This window comes from Schistocerca gregaria, chromosome 7, assembly GCF_023897955.1.
Source record: "Schistocerca gregaria isolate iqSchGreg1 chromosome 7, iqSchGreg1.2, whole genome shotgun sequence".
NCBI classification, from domain to species: Eukaryota; Metazoa; Arthropoda; class Insecta; order Orthoptera; family Acrididae; genus Schistocerca; species Schistocerca gregaria.
The window spans coordinates 238990954-239014752 of record NC_064926.1 but is presented as its reverse complement, the minus strand read 5'-3'; the positions used below and the strand labels follow the sequence as shown (position 1 = coordinate 239014752).

The 23799-nt window shown below is 44.8% G+C and overlaps 1 protein-coding gene across 1 annotated transcript in view; it reads left to right on the top strand.

The window, feature by feature from the left end:
• The window catches only part of LOC126282361 (SKI family transcriptional corepressor 2), a 262174-nt gene that overhangs the window by 140843 nt on the left and 97532 nt on the right, over positions 1-23799 (top strand). Inside the window, exons 3-8 of the mRNA XM_049982019.1 lie at positions 1658-2025; positions 8410-8590; positions 12934-13037; positions 13087-13142; positions 13190-13235; positions 20692-20857. Of these exons, the coding sequence (XP_049837976.1) occupies positions 1658-2025; positions 8410-8590; positions 12934-13037; positions 13087-13142; positions 13190-13235; positions 20692-20857 (921 nt within the window). The remainder of the gene's footprint in view (positions 1-1657; positions 2026-8409; positions 8591-12933; positions 13038-13086; positions 13143-13189; positions 13236-20691; positions 20858-23799) is intronic.

Genomic DNA, 23799 nt, shown 5'->3' with positions numbered 1-23799 from the left:
TTTTGTTTTATTTTGTTTTATTTTTTTGTTTTAATTTTTGTTTTATTTCAGTAGACACAGAATATTAGGGCCACTAATTCCTGAAGATGTCGTGTCTAATAAAGGGACGCCTACTACTCTTTAAGGATACTGTTGGCTTCATTACAATGATAGGAAGAGTGTTGTACAATAAACTGTTTCGGTGTGGGAAGAGCCGGCGAGAACCGCTGTTGTTTTATCTCCTTGTGCAAATTAGATCTAATTTGTCTGGTCGTATTTTTTTTCCTTTTATTTACTTATTTTGTAATATTTGGGTTCTTTGCCCACGTGACTTCACTTAGAACAGCTGAAGCAGATTGTCACTTTATGAATCTGTGAAGGTGATTTCAAAAATCGATTCCACAACTAAGGGACCTCCCCTTGCCAGTAATGTATCATAGTACTGTTAAGTGTGAAGAACATTCCAATAAAACCTTTAAAAATATTATAACCAGCTGATCCTAGCCTCACGTTGCTGTGACTCAGTCTGGTTTAAGGGGAGTTAGAACGGAATTTTTTTCCCCATTTTCGGATTTTTATCTGATTATAAAATTTGAAATTTTCCGAATAAAACGATACATATACATATATTACTTACAAACTAACATGGGAATTTTTTTATTTTATTTTTTAAATATAATGTACGCCAGTTGAAAATGTTAAAATTTTTTATGCGAATTACTTCAAGATCTAATAAAATCGGTAATTTTGAACATATAGAAGGTTGTGGATTGCTGTGTTATAAAGGTCATGTCCAGATGAGGATGGGCACCAGGTTCAGGAAGTTGAAACAAAGTTTGAGAGACAAGAAACGTTCTGGTGGTAAAACCATAAGAGCAAGGCTGGCAGACAAAATGACTGATGAACTACAGCAGTGTTATGGGTTGGTCATTAGAAATAATACTGAAGATTTGTTGAAAATGAAGCAGGCAGTATGGGCTACCTTCTTCCACAGACAGTCAACTGATGAAAAACCAGTACACCACCTTTGCCTCGCTTGATCTGATTCATTGTGCAGTTACCGCAATGCCCAGTACTCAAACAGTTCATACAGTCACAAAAATTCCATCCCAGCAGCAGGCATGGATTTCATAAAACCTATTTACAGAGACCTGGTAAATCCTGAATTACTGAAGAAGTGTCGGCAAAAATGAAGAAAAGTATGTATTGAGTTAAAGTTTTTTGAAAATTTAGAAGCCGCTCCTAAAAATTTACGTTTTCTGTTGAATTTGTAATAAAAATGGGAGTTCCTATTTAAAGAAACGCAGTTGATATACGTTTGACCTAGGGCAGCGCCATCTAGCGGGCCAAACATAGCGCCATCTGCTTTCCCGCTTCAAAGTAGACAAGCTTCATTGTTTGTAGTTTTTTCGTTTGAGGCTTATTTCGTGAGATATTTGGGAGGGTCAGTATCAATGGACCACTCTGCATATATACAAATGACCATCCATTAGGTATATAAAAAGAAGGTCGTATTGGAATACAACGTTGTGTCAAAATTTCGAAGCACTCGGTGAAGATCTTTCGGTGGTATGGGAATCTGAAGAAACGAACATTTACATTTATTTTATGTAGATTGCAGAAGGTGACATCCCGGCAAGTGTTGTGAGTGAGAATGTGTGCGTCCGTGTTGGGGCAGGTGGGTACGGTGCTGCTGTACGGCGTGCCGATCGTGTCGCTGCTGATCGAGTCGCAGGAGCGGCTGTGCCTGGCGCAGATCTCCAACACGCTGCTGAAGGAGTTCAGCTACAACGAGATCCACAACCGGCGCGTGGCGCTGGGCATCACGTGCGTGCAGTGCACGCCGGTGCAGCTGGAGATCCTGCGGCGCGCCGGCGCCATGCCCGTGTCGTCGCGCCGCTGCGGCATGATCACGCGCCGAGAGGCAGAGCGCCTCTGCAAGAGCTTCCTGGGAGACAACGCGCCGCCGCGGCTGCCCGAGGACTTCGCCTTCGCCGTCCACCACGAGTGCGCCTGGGGCTGCCGCGGCGCCTTCCTGCCCGCCAGGTAGCCACGCCTCGAGCTTGCACCGCAGATATGACGATAATCGAAGGGACCATTTATATGTGGAGTTCATAGATTACAATAGTAGGCAGGGGTCCGCCTTGCAGGCCATACACTGAGTGTTTTGAGTTTCAGATGCGTATTTGTCTTAAAAAGGTGCAAATATTTCAATGGAACAATGACTATTTGCCAGTATTACAATCCAAGTAGATGAACTAGAACGTCAATGGCGACCGTTGCAGGAGTCTACTGCAAGCAGTTTACGAGGTATCGTAGTTTCAGCATCATTGTAAACACCGACAGTTGTTTATTCCATGTTGTAGCAGAAAAGAATGTGAACTTCATATGAGTGTGTACAGGGAGTCCTACAAATATACGAGGTGCATTCAAGTTCTAAGGCCTCCGATTTTTTTTTTTTTTTTCTAATTAACTACTCACCCGAAATCGATGAAACTGGCGTTACTTCTCGACGTAATCGCCCTGCAGACGTACACATTTTTCACAACGCTGACGCCATGATTCCATGGCAGTGGCGAAGGCTTCTTTAGGAGTCTGTTTTGACCACTGGAAAATCGCTGAGGCAATAGCAGCACGGCTGGTGAATGTGCGGCCACGGAGAGTGTCTTTCATTGTCGGAAAAAGCCAAAAGTCACTAGGAGCCAGGTCAGGTGAGTAGGGAGCATGAGGAACAACTTCAAAGTTGTTATCACGAAGAAACTGTTGCGTAACGTTACCTCGATGTGCGGGTGCGTTGTCTTGGTGAAACAGCACACGCGCAGCCATTCCCAGACTTTTTTTTTTGTAGTGTAGGAAGGAATTTGTTCTTCAAAACATTTTCGTAGGATGCACCTGTTACCGTAGTGCTCTTTGGAACGCAATGCGTAAGGATTACGCCCTCGCTGTCTCAGAACATGGACACCATCATTTTTTCAGCACTGGCGGTTACCCGAAATTTTTTTGGTGGCGGTGAATCTGTGTGCTTCCATTGAGCTGACTGGCGCTTTGTTTCTGGATTAAAAAATGGCATCCACGTCTCATCCTTTCTCACAACCGACGAAAAGAAAGTCCCATTCATGCTGTCGTTGGGCGTCAACATTGCTTGGCAACATGCCACACAGGCAGCCATGTGGTCGCCCGTCAGCATTCGTGACACACACCTGCATGACACCTTTCGCATTTTCAGGTCGTCATGCAGGATTGTGTGCACAGAACCCACAGAAATGCCAACTCTGGAGGCGATCTGTTCAACAGTCTTCGGCGATCCCCCAAAACAATTCTCTCTACTTTCTGGAGCATGTCGTCAGACCGGCTTGTGCGAGCCCGAGGTTGTTTCGGTTTGTCACACGATGTTCTGCCTTCATTAAACTGTCGCACCCACGAACGCACTTTCGACACATCCATAACTCCATCACCACATGTCTCCTTCAACTGTCGATGAATTTCAATTGGTTTCACATCACGCAAATTCAGAAAACGAATGATTGCACGCTGTTCAAGTAAGGAAAACGTCGCCATTTTAAGCATTTAAAACAGTTCTCATTCTCGCCGCTGTCGGTAAAATTCCATCTGCCGTACTGTGCTGCCATCTCTGGGACGTATTGACAATGAACGCGGCCTCATTTTAAAACAATGAGCATGTTTCTATCTCTTTCCAGGCCAGAGAAAAAAAATCGGAGGCCTTAGAACTTGAATGCACCTCGTATTAATACGTCTTCGGAGGTGTCACGTTGTTGAGTGGGGCATTGCCCAGAACAAACTAAAGATATACAAATGTGAATGCAGTACGTCTTTGAGTTTGACATGTAAAGAACCACTGTATCTTGAAAGCCTGTACTTAAAATTACCACCAGCAGCTTCGATACAAACTTGAAGCCTGCCATTCAGCCATTGCTGCACAAGTTCTAGCACTTCAGCGGAAACTGCAGCGCAGGCAGCAGTAACATATCGTTTCATATCATTCTTTGAAGAGGCTGAAGAGGTTGACATCTATTGGGAAACTTTCGGAGTACCTGGTGCACGAACGAATGCCATACTTCCTACATAAACCATGAGCATTTCCACTTTCTTTCGTATTGGGAAATACCATCTTCCAAGGAAGTCCTGCTATGTGCACTATCACATAGTAAGTGACAGGATCGTTCGTAATACAATTGCAGAGTACACACAAAACAATGTAAACAAACACAACATCGTCGTCTACCGTCTAAGCAGTAGGATGGAACAAACAGCTGCCAGTGTTTACGATGTTCACAGTACGATTATTCGTAAACTAGTTGCGCTATGTTCCCGCAAAAAACACCACTGACATTATCATTCACGCTACTTTTAGGATTTGACTGTCAATAGGCATTTGTAACTGTTGTAAAAAACAGCACTTTCGTCATCGTCTCAAAATATGTGTAAAGGCTGTAAATATACTCCTGGAAATAGAAAAAAGAACACATTGACACCGGTGTGTCAGACCCACCATACTTGCTCCGGACACTCCGAGAGGGCTGTACAAGCAATGATCATACGCACGGCACAGCGGACACACCAGGAACCGCGGTGTTGGCCGTCGAATGGCGCTAGCTGCGCAGCATTTGTGCACCGCCGCCGTCAGTGTCAGCCAGTTTGCCGTGGCATACGGAGCTCCATCGCAGTCTTTAACACTGGTAGCATGCCGCGACAGCGTGGACGTGAACCGTATGTGCAGTTGACGGACTGAGCGAGGGCGTATAGTGGGCATGCGGGAGGCCGGGTGGACGTACCGCCGAATTGCTCAACACGTGGGGCGTGAGGTCTCCACAGTACATCGATGTTGTCGCCAGTGGTCGGCGGAAGGTGCACGTGCCCGTCGACCTGGGACCGGACCGCAGAGACGCACGGATGCACGCCAAGACCGTAGGATCCTACGCAGTGCCGTAGGGGACCGCACCGCCACTTCCCAGCAAATTAGGGACACTGTTGCTCCTGGGGTATCGGCGAGGACCATTCGCAACCGTCTCCATGAAGCTGGGCTACGGTCCCGCACACCGTTAGGCCGTCTTCCGCTCACGCCCCAACATCGTGCAGCCCGCCTCCAGTGGTGTCGCGACAGGCGTGAATGGAGGGACGAATGGAGACGTGTCGTCTTCAGCGATGAGAGTCGCTTCTGCCTTGGTGCCAATGATGGTCGTATGCGTGTTTGGCGCCGTGCAGCTGAGCGCCACAATCAGGACTGCATACGACCGAGGCACACAGGGCCAACACCTGGCATCATGGTGTGGGGAGCGATCTCCTACACTGGCCGTACACCTCTGGTGATCGTCGAGGGGACACTGAATAGTACACGGTACACCCAAACCGTCATCGAACCCATCGTTCTACCATTCCTAGACCGGTAAGGGAACTTGCTGTTCCAACAGGACAATGCACGTCAGCATGTATCCCATGCCACCCAACGTGCTCTAGAAGGTGTAAGTCAACTATCCTGGCCAGCTATATCTCCGGATCTGTCCCCCATTGAGCATGTTTGGGACTGGATGAAGCGTCGTCTCACGCGGTCTGCACGTCCAGCACGAACGCTGGTCCAACTGAGGCGCCAGGTGGAAATGGCATGGCAAGGCGTTCCACAGGACTACATCCAGCATCTCTACTATCGTCTCCATGGGAGAATAGCAGCCTGCATTGCTGCGAAAGGTGGATGTACACTGTACTAGTGCCGACATTGTGCATGCTCTGTTGCCTGTGTCTATGTGCCTGTGGTTCTGTCAGTGTGATCATGTGATGTATCTGACCCCAGGAATGTGTCAATAAAGTTTCTCCTTCCTGGGACAATGAATTCTTATTTCAATTTCCAGGAGTGTATGTGCCATTGGCTGCAACGCAGTTTTGTGAAAATCTCTTATCGATAGTGACTTCCATGTCCGAAATATTTGCGGTGCAAGAGTTAGGTGATTCATCTTGTATATTTCCGCGGATCCCCTTACGATGTGTTCTTTGTGTACACTGTCGTTTTTCTACTTTCTTGATCCCGCCTCCAATGGTACACAGGAGCAAAGATGCTTGGTACAGTCCGTGTGGGCAATAATTTTACCCATTTCGGATAAATTTTTGAAATTGCACAAAGCAGACTCTCATGGCTGCTATTAACGTCCCATGTGATTACCCATTTATAGGCATCATTTCGTGGTCCGAGGCATATTTCTCTGCCTAATACTTCGTCTCGTAATAATGTAGACATCATCATAGGCTATAAAGACTCACACAGCAGTTTCCGACTTAAACAAGCTCAGCAAGTCCAGCTCAAAATGTTAACTGAACTGTTAGCTGAGTGTTTGAAACCACTGATGATGTCTCGAGTACTCGGACTCGAAATGCTACTCACAGAAATATACATCGAACTACAGCATGATTCTCAGGTAAAAAAATACCATTTTTGAGATTATTTTACAAAATCGGATAAGTATAGAACTCTGAATACGGTAAAAATATCGGTACTATTGATTCTGTTGCGGGCAGTGTAGAACACCTGATGACCACAGTGCCGACATACACGTCGTCTTCTTGAGATCGTGTGTTGCCGAACTACAGGCACGTATTTCATGCCGCTACATATGCAAATATATAGCTGCATTACATTGAGTATCATTGTAGTTGCAGGTTTTCGCGGGGAACATTCGTTATTAGTACTCAGATGTTACTACAATATGCTTGGCGACATAGGTTAACGCTATTGTATTAGTTGTTTGTTCTCGTTGTTATAGTCAACGAACGATAACTTTTTTATCGCTCATTGTGAGGGAGGTAACCAGTGATTTATTTTTCTTTTTATCGACAGATATATTCAACCATAGAATTACTTTTGTAATGATTAGTACATTCAGTGTTCTCCTACCGTTCCAAGCTTTTGTTTACCTAAGCTTCTTATATGTAAGAAATTTGTCAATTTTGTAGAGGGTAGATTTTTCCATATCAACAGTTAACCAATATATCATGTTTGACTGCTTATCATATTTGACTGCTTCACTTTTGTAACTACATAAACGATACACTTCATTAACTATGAGTTTAAAACTTACGATAAAACATGAAAAATATGTCAAACTCTTCAGATGCCACGATTTACTTGCACAGTTTAGCAATAATGCATTTATTTTCCCATACTACAGTAATATAACGTCACACTTGTCACTTTTTCAAAAACAAATATTTACGTTACGTCGGCCCTCAGTCGGAAAAGACAGGAGTGTGTGTGAAACTTGTCACACTAGAATAATACAAAGGGAACAGACACTAACGGGCATGTGTGGTTGTTCAACTTACGCGGGGCTAGAATGCCAATCCGTTTGGAACTCCGGCATCCCAACCGCTGCTAAGTGTTTCCCTTTTGTGTAGCGTGCTACCTTCGACCGAAATACGGAAAACAATCCATTTTTCATCAAGATCAGACGAGAAATATCACTGAAGTGTATGAAAGTGCTATTTGATGTTCTATGTGAGGTAAACACGACAATAATAGGAGCCTGCGACCATTGGAGAATGTGCCTCACTTTACCCAGAAGTTGTAAGTATAATGTCGGGAGCTTGAACGTGGTAGGGTCGCTAGGAAATTTGAAAGGAGAAGCGCTAAGGCTCAATCTAGAGATTGTGGGCATCAGTGAAGTGAAATTGAAAGAAAAGGAGGATTTCTGGTCAGACGGATATAGGCAAATATCAACAAAAGCAAAAAATGGTATAACAGGAATAGAATGGTAGGCCAGAGAAAGATTCACTATGTACATTTCAATGACTGGGTTCTTCTCACCAGAATCGTATTAGGGCTTACTCAGTGACTTAACTCCACCTAATGATACAGGTTTAACCTTCTAAAGCGCGAAGTGACAAGTAAAAGAAGTCACGATAGACTGCAGTTATTTTATAGTTTCGGTTTTTTTTTTTTAATAATGGTGATGACAATGCCTAACCCAAAATGTTCGTGCTTAAACAATAGACGGGGTGAAACCAAGGTCCAGAGTAAAAATTTCGGAGGCTGTACTAGGATAACTTCTGAGTACTTTGGTATAAGGGGCTCGTGGTCTTTGATGGCGCGTTACAGAGTAATTGCATGCAGTTTGACTTCTTCATTCCATTTGTATGTGAGCTCCACAGCACTTAATTGACGAGCTCGACGATGTGCTCTGTCTCCTGCTTGGAAACAAAAATTTTTTCCATTCAACCACAATATTTCCTATTTACAACAGTAACGCCCATTTTACTCTTCCACATGCTTGAAATAAGCACTGCTGGGTACTGCCTCTTGTTTGTTTTCGCAGCAGTGTGAGTTGTACGATAACTGCGATGCACAGTACTTGGGACAACGCGACTCTGCTCGCAGCGCAGAGGGAGCTGCGCCTAACTGCCCGGCTGCGGCCTTCTTGTGCCCAGGTACAACTCGTCGCGGGCCAAGTGCATCAAGTGCGCCATGTGCGGCCTCTTCTTCTCGCCCAACAAGTTCATCTTCCACTCGCACCGTTCGGGGCCCACGGCCAAGTACGTCCAGCCGGACGCCGCCAACTTCAACTCCTGGAGACGACACTTGCGGCTCAGCGGGTCGCCGCCAGAGGAGGTACAGTAGCCACATCCACATACCTACCTAGAGCGGTGCGCCCCAAACTGCCGGAGAACATTACCCCGGCCGACAACAGATATCAGCCAATAGCTCCGATCAAGTTTAGCACCTAACTCATCTTTAGAAAAAAAATTAATGCCTATATTATTTGCTTCAGCTAACTCCAAACAACCAGCTTATTCTTAAACAAAATATACAAGTATTGATAAATCATTACTCTTTGAATATTTTGTTATGTATTTAGTTTTCTTGTAGGTCCTCAGTAGTGACTAGTTTCGAACCATTTAGTTCATTTTCAAATCATTGTCTACATCCAACGGTACATTACTAACATAAAACACAAAGGATAAAATATGGGAACAGAAGAAAACTTCACAAGCTTACTTTACTTTACATGTAGCAAGGGCCTTATCGATCATACGCCTGCTCTACGAGCCGCTTCCACTTCTGCCTGTCCAATGCGCTGTTTGTCCACTTGCTGTTGCCGTTCATCCTAGTTGTGTCCTTCCGATTGTTATCCAGCCGTCTGATTCTGCTTCAAACGGCTCCGAGCACTATGGGACTTAACACCTGAGGTTATCAGTCCCCTAGAACTTAGAACTACTTAAACCTAACTAACCTAAGGATATCACACACATCCATGCCCTAGGCAGGATTAGAACCTGCGACCTTAGCGGTCGCGCGGTTCCAGACTGTAGCGCCTAGCACCGCTCGGCCACCGTGGCCGGCCATCTGATTCTGGGTCTCCCTCTACGTCTCGTTCCATATTTGTTCAGCTGAATGCCATTCTAGGTAGTCTATTCTCTGTCACTCTTGCTATATGGCTTGACCAATTCAACCTTCTCCTCTTGAGCACTTCGACGATGTTACGGTGTTTGTACAGCCCTCTTAATTCTTCATTTCTTCTTATTTTCCATTCCATGTTATTTTCGTCATATAGAGGTCCAGAAATTTTCCTTAGTATTTTTCTTTCGAATATTAACAGTTTTTCTTCATCTTTCTTTCTAAATATTAATATTTCACATCCATGTAACGTCACAGGTATAATGGTAGATTGATATAAGTGGATTTTGAAGTTACTCCTAAGTGATCTGTTTCTTAGAATTTTGATGAAACTAAAAAGTGTCCTGTTTGCTTTTGATAAACGGGCATCTATTTTTATATCTATTGCCGGCCAGAGTGGCCGAGCGGTACTAGGCGCTAGAGTCTGGAAACGCGAGACCGCTACGGTCCCAGGTTCGAATCCTCCTTCGGGCATGGATGTTTGTGATGTCCTTAGGTTAGTTAGGTTTAAGTAGTTCTGTTCTAGGGGACTGATGACCTCAGAAGTTAAGTCCCATAGTGCTCAGAGCCATTTGAACCATTTTTCTATATCTGTTCTGTTGTTATTACTAAAAAGACTTCCTAAGTACTTGAAGTGGTCAATAGTCTTGAAATTGAATCCATCTACAGTCAGAGTGCATCTTTTGTGGTTTTCTTACTTATGGGCAGGTATTCTGTCTTCTGTTCATTAACATGTAATACTGTTTTCTCAGCAAATTTTGTAGTAATTTTGCATCATTCTGATTAGTTCTCTTTTGGAACTACTTATTAGTGCTGCATCATCTGCATAGGCAAGTCTTGTAATGTTCACATCCTAAAGGGAAAAAAGGTCGTAAACTTGATATTTTGAAGGAGCTGGAAATTTTCAAGCATTTACATTCGAATGACTGACTTTTTCTCACCGAGCAGGTGCAGTTGAGCGGAAGAAGTTATTTCATTGGTATAAAGCCGCCGCTCGGCGAGATCTAAGACTTTGATGTACCAACTACGTCTTGCAGATTCAGAGATACCTTTTCTTTCTACTTTTTACGGCTCATATACATAAATTAAAAAACTTTTTTGGTTTTTATAACGTATCTATTGTAGCAAGCAGTAATGTCATTTAATGGATTACACTCCTGGACATTGAAATAAGAACACCGTGAATTCATTGTCCCAGGAAGGGGAAACTTTATTGACACATTCCTGGGGTCAGATACATCACATGATCACACTGACAGAACCACAGGCACATAGACACAGGCAACAGAGCATGCACAATGTCGGCACTAGTACAGTGTATATCCACCTTTCGCAGCAATGCAGGCTGCTATTCTCCCATGGAGACGATCGTAGAGATGCTGGATGTAGTCCTGTGGAACGGCTTGCCATATCATTTCCACCTGGCGCCTCACTTGGACCAGCGTTCGTGCTGGACGTGCAGACCGCGTGAGACGACGCTTCATCCACTCCCAAACATGCTCAATGGGGGACAGTACCGGGGATCTTGCTGGCCAGGGTAGTTGACTTACACCTTCTTGAGCACGTTGGGTGGCATGGGATACATGCGGACGTGCATTGTCCTGTTGGAACAGCAAGTTCCCTTGCCGGTCTAGGAATGGTAGAACGATGGGTTCGATGACGGTTTGGATGTACCGTGTACTATTCAGTGTCCCCTCGACGATCACCAGAGGTGTACGGCCAGTGTAGGAGATCGCTCCCCACACCATGATGCCGGGTGTTGGCCCTGTGTGCCTCGGTCGTATGCAGTCCTGATTGTGGCGCTCACCTGCACGGCGCCAAACACGCATACGACCATCATTGGCACCAAGGCAGAAGCGACTCTCATCGCTGAAGACGACACGTCTCCATTCGTCCCTCCATTCACGCCTGTCGCGACACCACTGGAGGCGGGCTGCACGATGTTGGGGCGTGAGCGGAAGACGGCCTAACGGTGTGCGGGACCGTAGCCCAGCTTCATGGAGACGGTTGCGAATGGTCCTCGCCGATACCCCAGGAGCAACAGTGTCCCTAATTTGCTGGGAAGTGGCGGTGCGGTCCCCTACGGCACTGCGTAGGATCCTACGGTCTTGGCGTGCATCCGTGCGTCGCTGCGGTCCGGTCCCAGGTCGACGGGCACGTGCACCTTCCGGCGACCACTGGCGACAACATCGATGTACTGTGGAGACCTCACGCCCCACGTGTTGAGCAATTCGGCGGTACGTCCACCCGGCCTCCCGCATGCCCACTATACGCCCTCGCTCAAAGTCCGTCAACTGCACATACGGTTCACGTCCACGCTGTCGCGACATGCTACCAGTGTTAAAGACTGCGATGGAGCTCCGTATGCCACGGCAAACTGGCTGACACTGACGGCGGCGGTGCACAAATGCTGCGCAGCTAGCGCCATTCGACGGCCAACACCGCGGTTCGTGGTGTGTCCGCTGTGCTGTGCGTGTGATCATTGCTTATACAGCCCTCTCGCAGTGTCCGGAGCAAGTATGGTGGGTCTGACACACCGGTGTCAATGTGTTCTTTTTTCCATTTCCAGGATTGTATTTCGTATTTGTCTTCTTTATGCATTTATTCTGGAATTTTTGTACTACAGCCAGTCACTCATTAGTTGTGTTTTATATCATGCAGTATCCCGCTATTGTAATTACTTCATGTACCCCGTTCAGGTGTTTGTTCATTTTCCTCTCTGCAGTTACTAGAGATGTTTACAAAATATCCTGTTTTACCAATTAGCCATGAGATGGCGGTATTGTAGTAGTTGCCGTGCCGCACCACTCACATGATGTTTCAGTTTTGTGTTGACTGTAGCAGAGGACACATGGCAGCCTTTAGTGGCTTGCACCTTTGTTGCATTTTGTTTTAATTCTGATTATCTAACGCTATTAGGTATGACCGCAGCTTTCGTACTTTTTGGTACGTTATGCTGTAACATTTCGTTTTAATTTTGTCCGAAGAAGGTGTCCCTCGTGACACCGAAACGTAGGTCACAAATTAATTGCGTTCGCGACTGAGGGCGGTGTTTTTCAAAATTTTATATTATACAACAGTAGCTGATTGACAGCCACGCTAAAAACCGTAAGTTGGAAAAGTATTGCTTGTATTTATTACGGACAATGGGGCAATGCCGTTCGTTCTAACAGCCACGCCGCAGAACCAATACACAACGTGAGTCTTCGTCTGCGGGTAGTACACGCCGTCCGGGAACAGCATCGTGTGCGTGGAGTGGCATCTGTCGAGCTCTCCCTGACAGATCTGAGGCGGTCGTTATGACCGAAATTGATAGCCTGATAATTTGTTAGTGGTCATTGACTGGAATTAAATAAGAAATTCCTGAATAGCTTACGAAATGTTGTCGGTGGTGTTCGGGGAGACGCCGTATGAAGCGCATGCTCACCGTATTGCCGCCTCTGTAGAGCCACAAGGCCTGCTTAGGGCTGCAGCGGCGCTCCGAGTCGACGGCTCCAGCAGTGCACGGAGAGGTGATTGCAGTGCGGCCGCAGGCTGGTGACGTGGGGCGTGTGCAGGTGGTGCACGCGTGGGAGGACGTCAAGGCCATGTTCAATGGCGGCACCCGCAAGCGCCTCATGGCCTCGTCGTCGTCCTCCTCCTCCTCCTCCTCGTCGGTCTCGTCGGCGTCGTCGGCCTCGTCACCGGCCTGCAAGCAGCCCAAGCTGGAGTCCGCGCCGCCTGCCGCCGCCGCAGCCGCCGCCGCCTCTGCCGCCTCCGCCGCCCCCGCCGCCGCCTCCGCCGCCGTTTTCGCGACGCCCGCCCCCGCACCTGCGCGCGTGCCTCCCTTTCCGGATCTGCCGCTGCCGCTCTCCAGGAGGTGCGTTGTCTGTACTTGTTTACCACTGCCGCTTTACACGTACTTGGTCCAGCAGCTCAGTAAAAGCTCTCGCGCATGATGACGAAGAGGGAATGCACAATGGATGCGTTAACATTAAATATAATGGAAACAGTAGGTTAAGCTACATATGAGTAAATGTCTTAAATATTCGATTTTAGTATGTAAAACCTTTATGATTAAAGACGAAAAACGGTAATTATGTTGGGACTATAAGTTTCGGATTATATCTTTATTTGAACTGCAACTTAGTTTCACGAATTACACAATTTTACAAAATAAATAGAACTAAATGGCTAAACATACAAATTAATACCTAAATTATCAATCCATTGAAGGGCTGCCTCTGCTATGTCAAAGAAATCGTCCGTCTGCTAAAGCTTTTTGCAATGAGTTTGATGGTCTGATGTTCCTTTCCACAGTCACACAGAGATCCTGAAGCGTGGAGGCTTTCTGCACAGATGCCATGGGCTGTACGAATCTTGTAACTAATTCCATGCCGCCTAGTCTTGTGCCAGATCTTATAAGAGTCTGATTGTCCTCATTAACAATAATATTCCACGCTTTTGACCACTCCCTGCTGATACTGAAATCCCCTGCTTGTGGCGATTCTACCAATATGGTAGTTGAATGGCTTAATCGGCTCAGTTTAAGTGCAGGCACATCCCAGCGGATTGGGACATAAGGAATTTCAATTAATTTTTCATGTTCCTTGGAAAGGGCAATCTTTCTTCGACGATCTGGTATTACAATGTGGCTAAGAGGTGGTAACCAGTGAAGAGGTGGTAGATCTCACGTTACCTGTTTGGTCCTTATTGCTGCATTTAGCTGAACACCGATTTTTCTCACATGTGAGCTATTAAGCCACACTGAAGCGCAGTATTCGGCAGAATCGTAGACAAGATCTATGGAAGAACATCGTAGTGTTGAAGTTCTTCCAGATCATGACAAACCACTCAGATTCTGCATGATATTTTGCTATCTCAGCTTAAATGCTGTGTTTTCGATATGTTTCTTGTACGGCAAGATTGCATCAACAGTTACTCCTAGATATTTAGGGATGTCGTAGTAGTGGAGAACTTAACTATGGAAGGTGTCATGTAGCTTTGCACTCGCCATTCTGTTTTTAAGATGAAAGCAGCTAACTTCGATCTTCGTTGGATTTGCTGCTAATCTCCAATTACTGAAGTATTCATGCATCTGCATTAGATCTGCAGAGAGTACCTCTTCACCAGCTTCAAGACTTTTGCTCTGTGGCCCAATCAAGATCGTCTGTACAAATGAGTGTCCTTGACTCTGCTTCAGGCAGATCAGACGTATATAATTTGAACAGACCTGGTGTCAGTACTGAACCCTGTGGAAGACCAATATTAAGTTTCTTCCGTCTGCGTAATGGATTGCCGAGGACCACTTGGAAACACCTAGAGATAACAAGTTGTTTATGAGAGTAACTATGGTTTGCCATTGTATAACTCCCTCGAGTTTCCATACTGTACCATACGCAACTGTAAGACCGACAAAAGCCTCTGATTATTCATCCACAATGGTCGTGATGAACTAGTGCGTGGAACACTGGACTCTGAACCAGTATGTCCCTCGTTCAACGCCGGAGAAGGGTGTGGATAATTTCTCGTTCCAGTCTCTCCATGACTGCCCCAAGTGCACTCACCCAGCTGTCAGAATGAGTAAAGGGGATGTTTCCTGGTGTAAGAGGAGGCTTTGACAAGGAATCGCCAGTCCTCCCCCTCCAAGTGCCGTGGTGAATAGGAAGGGTGCACACTGTCTGCAGTGACGCCGATTGTCCTGATGGTAATTGCGCCTCATTTAAGACAAGCAGTTCTCACACATCTCAACATTTACGACGTCATGTGTCGGATAATGAAATGTTTTTGAACGTACTTTCAGCGGAATGCAGGAACGCCCAGGTTAGCCGAGAACGCTAATGCGCTGCTTCCCGATCGAATCTGCCCGGCGGATTAACAACGAGGGCTGGTGTTCTGGCAAGTCTGGATGTGTTTTTTAGGCGGTTTTCCACATCTCCCTAGGTGAACACCGGGCTGGTCCCCACGTCCCTGCTCAGTTACACGACTCGCAGACATTTGGAACACGTTCGCACTACTCCATGATTTGCACTAGACGTAGACAGCTGGGATACACTGTTTCCTTTCCGGGAAGTACGGGGTGGCGGCAGGAAGGGCTTCCGGCCACCCCATCGAATTAACCATGCCGCATCCGATTGTAACAATGCCTACCCTGCGTACTGCGGGACAAAGGCACATGTGATAGACAGAATTCAGCGGTATGCAGGATGTATCGTAATAGATGGCGTAAATACATACAGTTAAAAGTACACGATACTAGAAGCTAAAGTCTCAGCAAACATAGGGCCGCAAACGAACCGTTCGCGAAATAATTGCGACTTTGTGGTTACCAGTCACTAATGACGTGATTCTATGTACACATCGCACACCGATTCTTGGTTTGGCCTTTTGTTTACATTTTCGAGACATGAAGTTGTAAGCAGATGGATACAACAGTACAGTACACAGTCAAAGTGCCACTGACGTCAGTTTTCGCAGCGCCAGTTGCTTTACTCGAGTTGGAAGTAACGCGAAACATTACGGTAAGGAGGAGTATGCAGATATTCGTTTCATGTATGATAGGGCTAATCGACAATGCACGCTTGTAATAAGAAACATACCCTGGCCGAAGGCACCCCGAGAGTCGAAACTGGGAGCTTCGAACATGCTGCTCTAGCGGGTGTGCCTGCACGAATTACAGTTGTGCTTGAAGAGCTGGTCTTGGAACAGACGAACACTCTCCAGTAATCTCGACAAGGAGACACAAATTCGTGGAATGAGACCCAATACTGCTTACAAAATAATACGTCGCAGTGCAATGTATCCCTACCACCTCCAGTGAGTTCAGTGTGTTATTGAGGCGGAATAGACAAACAAGCTTCAGGCAACCCTACGTTTGACAATAACAATTCATGTACAGATGAAGCAGGGTTCACTCGTGATGATGTGTTTAATCATCACAATTCCCACGTTTGGAGTCATCTAGCCTTAAACCCATAGGTTGATCATGAGTCCTCACATCAACGACGTTTCTCATTGAATGTACGGTTAGGAGTACCAGATGATCGTCGTAGTGAGCCATACATGTTACGAAAACGTTTTGTGCGGCATCATGTTGCAGCATGGCTTGAGGATATTCCCAAAGAGCAACGCCAGAGGACGTGATAAATGCCTGATGGAGCACCGGCACATTTTGCTGGTATGGTGAGACGACGTCTAACCGCTGACATGGTCAAAGATGGATTGGGCGAAACAAACCTGCACCGTTGCCTCCAGTATCACCTCAACTTAACCTCATGGATTTCCGTGCTTGGGGCCATCTTAATGTGTAGTGTACACCGCTCCGGTTAACACTGTTGAAGGGTTGGAGCAGAGACTTGTCAGTGCTTGTCAAGAATTTCGGAACGACCCAGGTGTGTTTGAAAGGGTGCGAAACTCATTGCTGTGTCGGGTAGAGGTCTTCATCCGTGTACGAAGATGAAACTTCGAACATCTTTAACTACGTGCACAGCTAAGCAACAGTTATCGTGTTCATTCACAACATTTTACCGAGATATCGCTAATAATTTTTTTTAATATTGAGCAGTATTGTTACCTTTTCCCTAACTGGGATGACGTTTACACAGGATCAAGTGAGTGGTGGCTGGTAACCAAAAAATCGCTATTATCTCGGAGACGGTTCGTTTCCGGACTTACGTTTACTGAGAATTTTTTGCTTCCAGTATCATGAACTTGCAAATATCAATTATAGCACGCTTTGTCTGTGTATACTGCCAGCAAAATATGTTGCGAGTTAAGTTAGTAACCAAGAAGCAATAAATTAAAACGTCACGTCTTGTGCTGACGTTGTACTGTATATACAGTAAAAAATTTAGTAAGCGATCAGGTTTTTTCCTTTCATTATTTTGTTACGGGTATACGCGAGAAAAAGTCCTAAAACAGGATTGAAATTATTTGAAAGGTTGTTGGAAGCCAGTTAGTGCTCTCATTATCAAATATTGGATGAATACAGGGTGAGGCAGCTAAAACAGGCTCCCTAAATGCATTGAGAACGAAAAATGTATCTTAGTGCGGCTTTCAAGTGACAGCTGACAATATCACGAAATTCCTGACGTTCACAACTATTTTTTATTGTTTATAGTCGGCGTATTACGACACCTACTTTGGTTTTTTCTAATGGGACTATATACTTTTCTTCTGTGAAAGCAGCTTCTAAGAGAACTACAGTGACGTAACACGTATGGAACTTGATCAAACAGTATCCAGATAACAGTGCCACAGCCTGTCCCGCCGTCAGGAGATGTTAGATAAACGCCTCCTTAATTATACCGAATATCAACAAACACGCAACCTCTGTGTGGTTCGTGTGTTTGTTACCACGCCTGTTATATCAAGTGCTCAGTACGGGATCTTTAGCGTTGCAACATGCTGCAAGGTGGTTGTGGAGGAACAGCACTGCAAGTTGAATTCCACAGGCCCGTGTTATAAAGCAGTTTATGCCTTCAGTAGCCGTCGGTGTTTCCTAGTAGATCTCTTGGTTTAATTTTAGCCACGGATAAAGGTATAAAAATGTTAAGTTTGTTGAGTGGCCAGACATTTTCGCGTTTCCTGAGCGACAGTGCGAGTGCTCTCCAGATATTCTCTTAAGAGGGTGTGTCATTACACGAGCAGATTTGGAGGGACGTCTACCTTGTTGGTACCACTCTGACTGCCTAATGTCCAGTGGGATGTCTTCCTATAACTGCGGGAGCCACGTATCTTGAGAACTATCGGATAACAGGGATTATGACACGTACACTTTTCCTCCGCGTTACGAGAATAACGTCAAGGAGGCTACTTGCAACCCTGCCTCATTTGAATCGTTTTCCCGTTAGACTCTTGAACACCCTGTAGCAGTCAGTACATTATTTTGAAAGATATCTATTGACTAAAAATAATGCTGATTTCTAAACTGTACTTAGTTTAATCGGAATGAAATAAAGTTATTTCATTATTAGTTACGGAAATATTATTAGTGAACAAGCTGTCTAAACCACATGTATTCCTTCAACTACTATGTGCGAAACTGTGCATGATGAAACAGCTTGTACCGGAACTTTCACAAGGCTATCCTGTTTTAAGTATCCTTCTATGACATTTGTCTCTATCCGTCAATAAGAACTGAAACGAGGATTTTTTTGTTGGTCTTCAAATTTACAAACTGATGAAGGATCACAAATTTAAATGTACACTGAACGTTAGAAAGAAAGAAGCATGAACTGCCTTCATGCATGTCCTGAAAGCTCTTGAAGGAATAAAAGGCTACAAATTACAAGGAAACTGTCAATACCTTGTAGGAAAATTTGAAGATGAAGGTCTGTAACATGACTATTAAAGTCCAATTTCTGCACTCTCATATTCCTACTTCCCTGAAGACCTATAACAGTTTAGTAAAGAGAAAGGATAGCACTTCCATCAGGACAGTAAGGATATGTAGTAGTACCAGGGAGACTGGAATGATTGTATGAAGTCAGAATATTTTTAGATATTGAAGAGAGATACTAAATATGAATGCTTTGGAAGGAAGTCTAAAATGAGGAAATTTGAGTATTAAATGTAAGAAAGTATACATAATGTTGCTAAGATAGCTGTTTGCAGTATGTTTAGGAAGTAAATTTAAAACAATAATTTAAAAAATACGGTCTTTTTTATTGTAATTTTATTTTAATATAAGGAGCGATGGGAAAGTTTCTGCAGCGCTACTACGATGCGGGTATACAAGCATTCGAACGGTGACTTTTCCATCACCCCTTACATTTCAGCTTAAATTACATAAATGTTTGAAATATGAAATCTTGTTTTGTGAAAAATCCTGAAGCGATAGAAAAAATGAAAGTAATTTTCGGAATGAATATTACATATTATTTCTAGAACACCCATACTGGAAAAATCATCGGACAATTTTTTTTGTTTGTTTGTTGATGCAACCTTTTGTAATACACTCCTGATCAAAACTATCCGGACACCTATTAGTGGACATTAATATGAGATGTGTCCATCCTTCACCTGCAGAGCGTCTTGAACTCTGCTGGGGACAATTTCAGTGAAGTGTCTGAGTGTCTGTGGGAGAACGGCAGCCCTTTCTTCCTACATCCAAAACCAGAGTTGGACACTGGGGTCTGGAAAGAAATCGACAATATAACTCGTCCCATAGGTGACCCTTTGGGTTGAAGTCAGGACTCTAGGCAGGCCAATCTATTTAAGGAATGTTTTTTCCACAAACTATTGCCTCACAGACGCTGCTCTATAACAAGGTGGATTGTCATACTGATAATTTAATCGTCTCCCAACTGTACCTCTACTGTACGTAGTTCATAGCACTGAATATTGTGTTCATATTTTTCCCTATTTAACGATTTCTTAACTACGGTAAGGAACTGTACTCTGACCAAGAGAAACGCTCCCAAACCGTAACACCGTCTGCTCCAAACTTCACTACTGTCAATACACATGATAGCAGATAAAGTTGTCCAGGTATTCGCTAAACCTAAGCTCTTCCATCGGGTTGACACAAGGTATAACTTTGTTCGTCATATGAAATCACTCTTTTAGTAATCCACTGTCCAGCGGCTTCGCTTTTTACAACATCTCAAGCGTCGTTTGGCACTGACTAAAGAACACTGTTGCTTATGAGAAGCTGCTCGGCCGTTGCACCCCGTTCTCTTTAACTGCCGGCCGCAGGTTCGAATCCTGCCTCGGGCATGAATGTGTGTGATGTCCTTAGGTTAGTTAGGTTTAAGAAGTTCTAAGTTCTAGGGGACTGATGACCACAGATGTTAAGTCCCATAGTGCTCAGAGCCATTTGTACCATTTTTTTAGTTGGGTTTAATTAGTTCTAAGTTCTAGGCGAGTGATGACCTCAGAAGTTGAGTCGCGTAGTGCTCAGAGCCATTTGAACCATTTTCTTTAACTGCTTATATGCGTTCATTGTACTTGATGGAGTGGTGGTAGCACTGTGGAACTCAAGAGTGAAGCCTCTCCCTCATTTTGGGCTACTTTTTTACAGCCACCCTCCAGTACATGAAGTCTGTCTGGTGTTGGTGACTTCACGATCACACCACCATCTTAGGTAGCTTTAGTACGCTTTTAATGACCGTGAAGGATCCCATATTCAGGCGACATCCAATGACTAACCACTTACCCACTTAGCTCTCCTAACCGGCCCATTCTGCTTTTACTAGCTCTCTAATGTCTAATGGTCAGTTCGCATTACCTAGAGTTGTCCGGATACTTTTGATAGGATAGTGTGTAAGTGACCCACTGAACAAAACACTGGTCGGTGTGGCTGAGCCAGAGCGTGGTGCTGTGCTGTGTCGCAGCCTGGTAATGGACTACGTGTGGCACCAGAAACAACAGCACTTCGCCTTCCCGCCGTACGCGGCTGCGCTGCCCTGGCTGGCGAGCGCCAAGCTGGGCTTCCCGCCCCCACCGCCGCCCCCGCCGCCTCCACCGTCCGCGCTCAGCCACGCTGACCTGCAGCCCAAGGTGAGCAGCATCTCTGTCTCTCTGTCTCTCTCTCTCTCTCTCTCTCTCCTACACGTAATGTTTTAAAGTTTTGTCATCAGTCTTGCACCATCATGCAAGACTAACAGAAATCGCACAGTTACACTATTGAAACTTCCGCTCAGTCTCTTGCTCCGTCGTTCCGAAATAGTCATGGAGAAAGAACTGTTACTGACGACGGTTTCATCATGTGCTTTGAAAATGAAGAAGAAAACAAAGGCCATAAGTCGTTCACGATTGTCCCAGGATTGGTTATTGAAGAGAGCGCCATTCTCCAAGGTGAATTTTCTTCGAGAGTTACTACAGCAACCAGAAGTTCGTGCAGTTTCCTACTTATGAACATAGAAACACAAACTGTTCACGCTTGAACCCCAGAAACTGAAAAGGAAGATAGTTTCATGACGGTGGCTGTCAGCCCCCACGAAAGACTGACCGCAGCATTAAGGTTTCTAGCGACTGGCAGGAGCTACAAGAAGCCTGAATTGCCCAATTTTGTATGATGGACGTAATAAATAATGATTGTTGTCCACGAAAATTAAAACATTTTTAATACTTAACTCCTAATAGTGATCTTACATTTTGTAAGTAGGCTGTTTATGATTTTATATTGGTAACGCCACGTAGCGCTCTGTATGAAAATCACAGGCTCTGCTATGTGCAGTCTGTGGCTGGTTGGCATTGTTGAAATATTCTCTATTGTAGTGTTGGGCAGCTGGATGTTAACAGCGCGTAGCGTTGCCCAGCTGGAGGTGAGCCGCCAGCAGTGGTGGATGTGGGGAGAGAAATGGCGGAGTTTTGAGAGCGGATGATCTGAACGTGTGTCCATCAGAGACACAGTAAATTTGTAAGACTGGATGTCATGAACTGCTATATATATTACGACTTTTGAACACTATTAAGGTAAATACATTGTTTGTTCTCTATCAAAATCTTTCATTTGCTAACTATGCCTATCAGTAGTTAGTCCATTCAGTAGTTGGAATCCTTTATTTAGCTGGCAGTAGTGGCGCTCGCTGTATTGCAGTAGTTCGAGTAACGAAGATTTTTGTGAGGTAAGTGATTCATGAAAGGTATAGGTTATTGTTAGTCAGGGCCATTCTTTTGTAGGGATTTTTCAAAGTCAGATTGCGTTGCGCTAAAAATATTGTGTGTCAGTTTAGTGTTGATCAGAAATGGTAAGGAGCGAAGTGTCTGATACGTTCAGTTCTGCTCATCTGTTTGGAAAATCAAATAACGTAAGAGGATTATCAGCACAGAAATTTATAAATTTTTCTAAGGGGACGTTACAATATCCACGAAGGAAATTAAATTAAAGTACCACATGCCGCGCGGGATTAGCCCAGCGTCTGAGGCGCTGCAGTCATGGACTGTGCCGCTGGTCCTGGCGGAGGTTCGAGTCCTCCCTCGGGCATGGGTGTGTGTGTTTGTCCTTAGGATAATTTAGATTAAGTAGTGTGTAAGCTTATGGACTGATGACCTTCGCAGTTAAGTCCCATATGATTTCACACACATTTGAACACTTTAAAGTACCACAAAAAATGTTAAACATTTGTTCCGTTCCACCTCCATATCTCATGGCTGCTTTTATTTTCGCACTCTATTTGGTTTAAGCTCGTTTGTTACTTCACAATCGACTTCCTCGTTCTTATTAACTAAAGTGGCGTACGCGTTGTTCTCGTCTCGCTTGCTGTAATCCTTAGATTTTAGTTGGTAGAGGCAAGTCTGTCATTGTCTTTCGCCACTACACGTACTAAAATGAAGTTGGTTCAAAAAATGGCTCTGAGCACTATGGGACTTAACTTCCGAGGTCATCAGCCCCCTAGAACTACATAAACCTAACCAACCTAAGGACATCACACACATCCATGCCCGAGGCAGGATTCGAACCTGCGGCCGCAGCGGTCGCGCGGGTCCAGACTGTAGCGCCTAGAACCGCTCGGCCACTCCGGGTGGCCAAAATGAAGTTGGAATTTGTAGCGTCACCGAGAGTAGACTGGCAGGGTGCTAAGTTTCAGTGACAGGGCCGACGTGTGTCTGCCTGCACAGACTGGTCGGCGTTCTTGCTTGTACACAAAGCTCCAGCCTATCAATATTTTGCGACTTTGTCAAATTTCATTCAGTTCCTGCAAGATTGTCAAACTTCCATCCACACGTAACGGTGTATTTGACAAATTGGTATGATCATGCAAAACTGATGACAAAACGTTACGTCTTAATCAGGTTTTACGACGTATAACAAAACACACACACACACACACACACACACACACACACACACACACACATGCCCACTCAGAATAGTTCACATACTTAACATACACTACTTACCGCTAGGCACTTGTTATTTATTCCATACACGCCACGTTTTTGTTTTTAATCTTACAAATATTTGCATAGTTATTAAAATTGACAATCGCTGATTTTCACGACTATGTGTACGGGGCTAGGAGAAATCATTTTACTCTTCTTAGATTAAAAATTAATTTCTTAAAGTGTTTTACAGTATCAGATCGTAGCAAGTGACATTGTTGGCAATGCTGAATTTTTTCTCCTGTTTTGTTTTATGAGATTTGCTTGTGACAGCATGTGGCTGTTCTTGTTTTTGCTTTGGTTGGTTCTCTGCTTACGCGGTTATTTATTCTTTGGGGCTCTAGTGAGACACTCTTCACTTTGTTTATCTATATTTGTGGAATTACTGGTCGTTCTGACGTGCACTGCTAATATGATCGTTAGAAGATTCAAAAGGTGTAATTACAAGTTATGTTTGTGCACAGACTTCAGCTGTTGTGTGATTACATTTCCCCGGCAACACTGCAGCCATTCACAATGGAACCGCCACCACTACCACTACTGCCCCGTCACCTAATGCGCCTTCTGCACGGCTACAGGCCGAGTTGCTTTGTGCACACTCTACAAAGGAATGG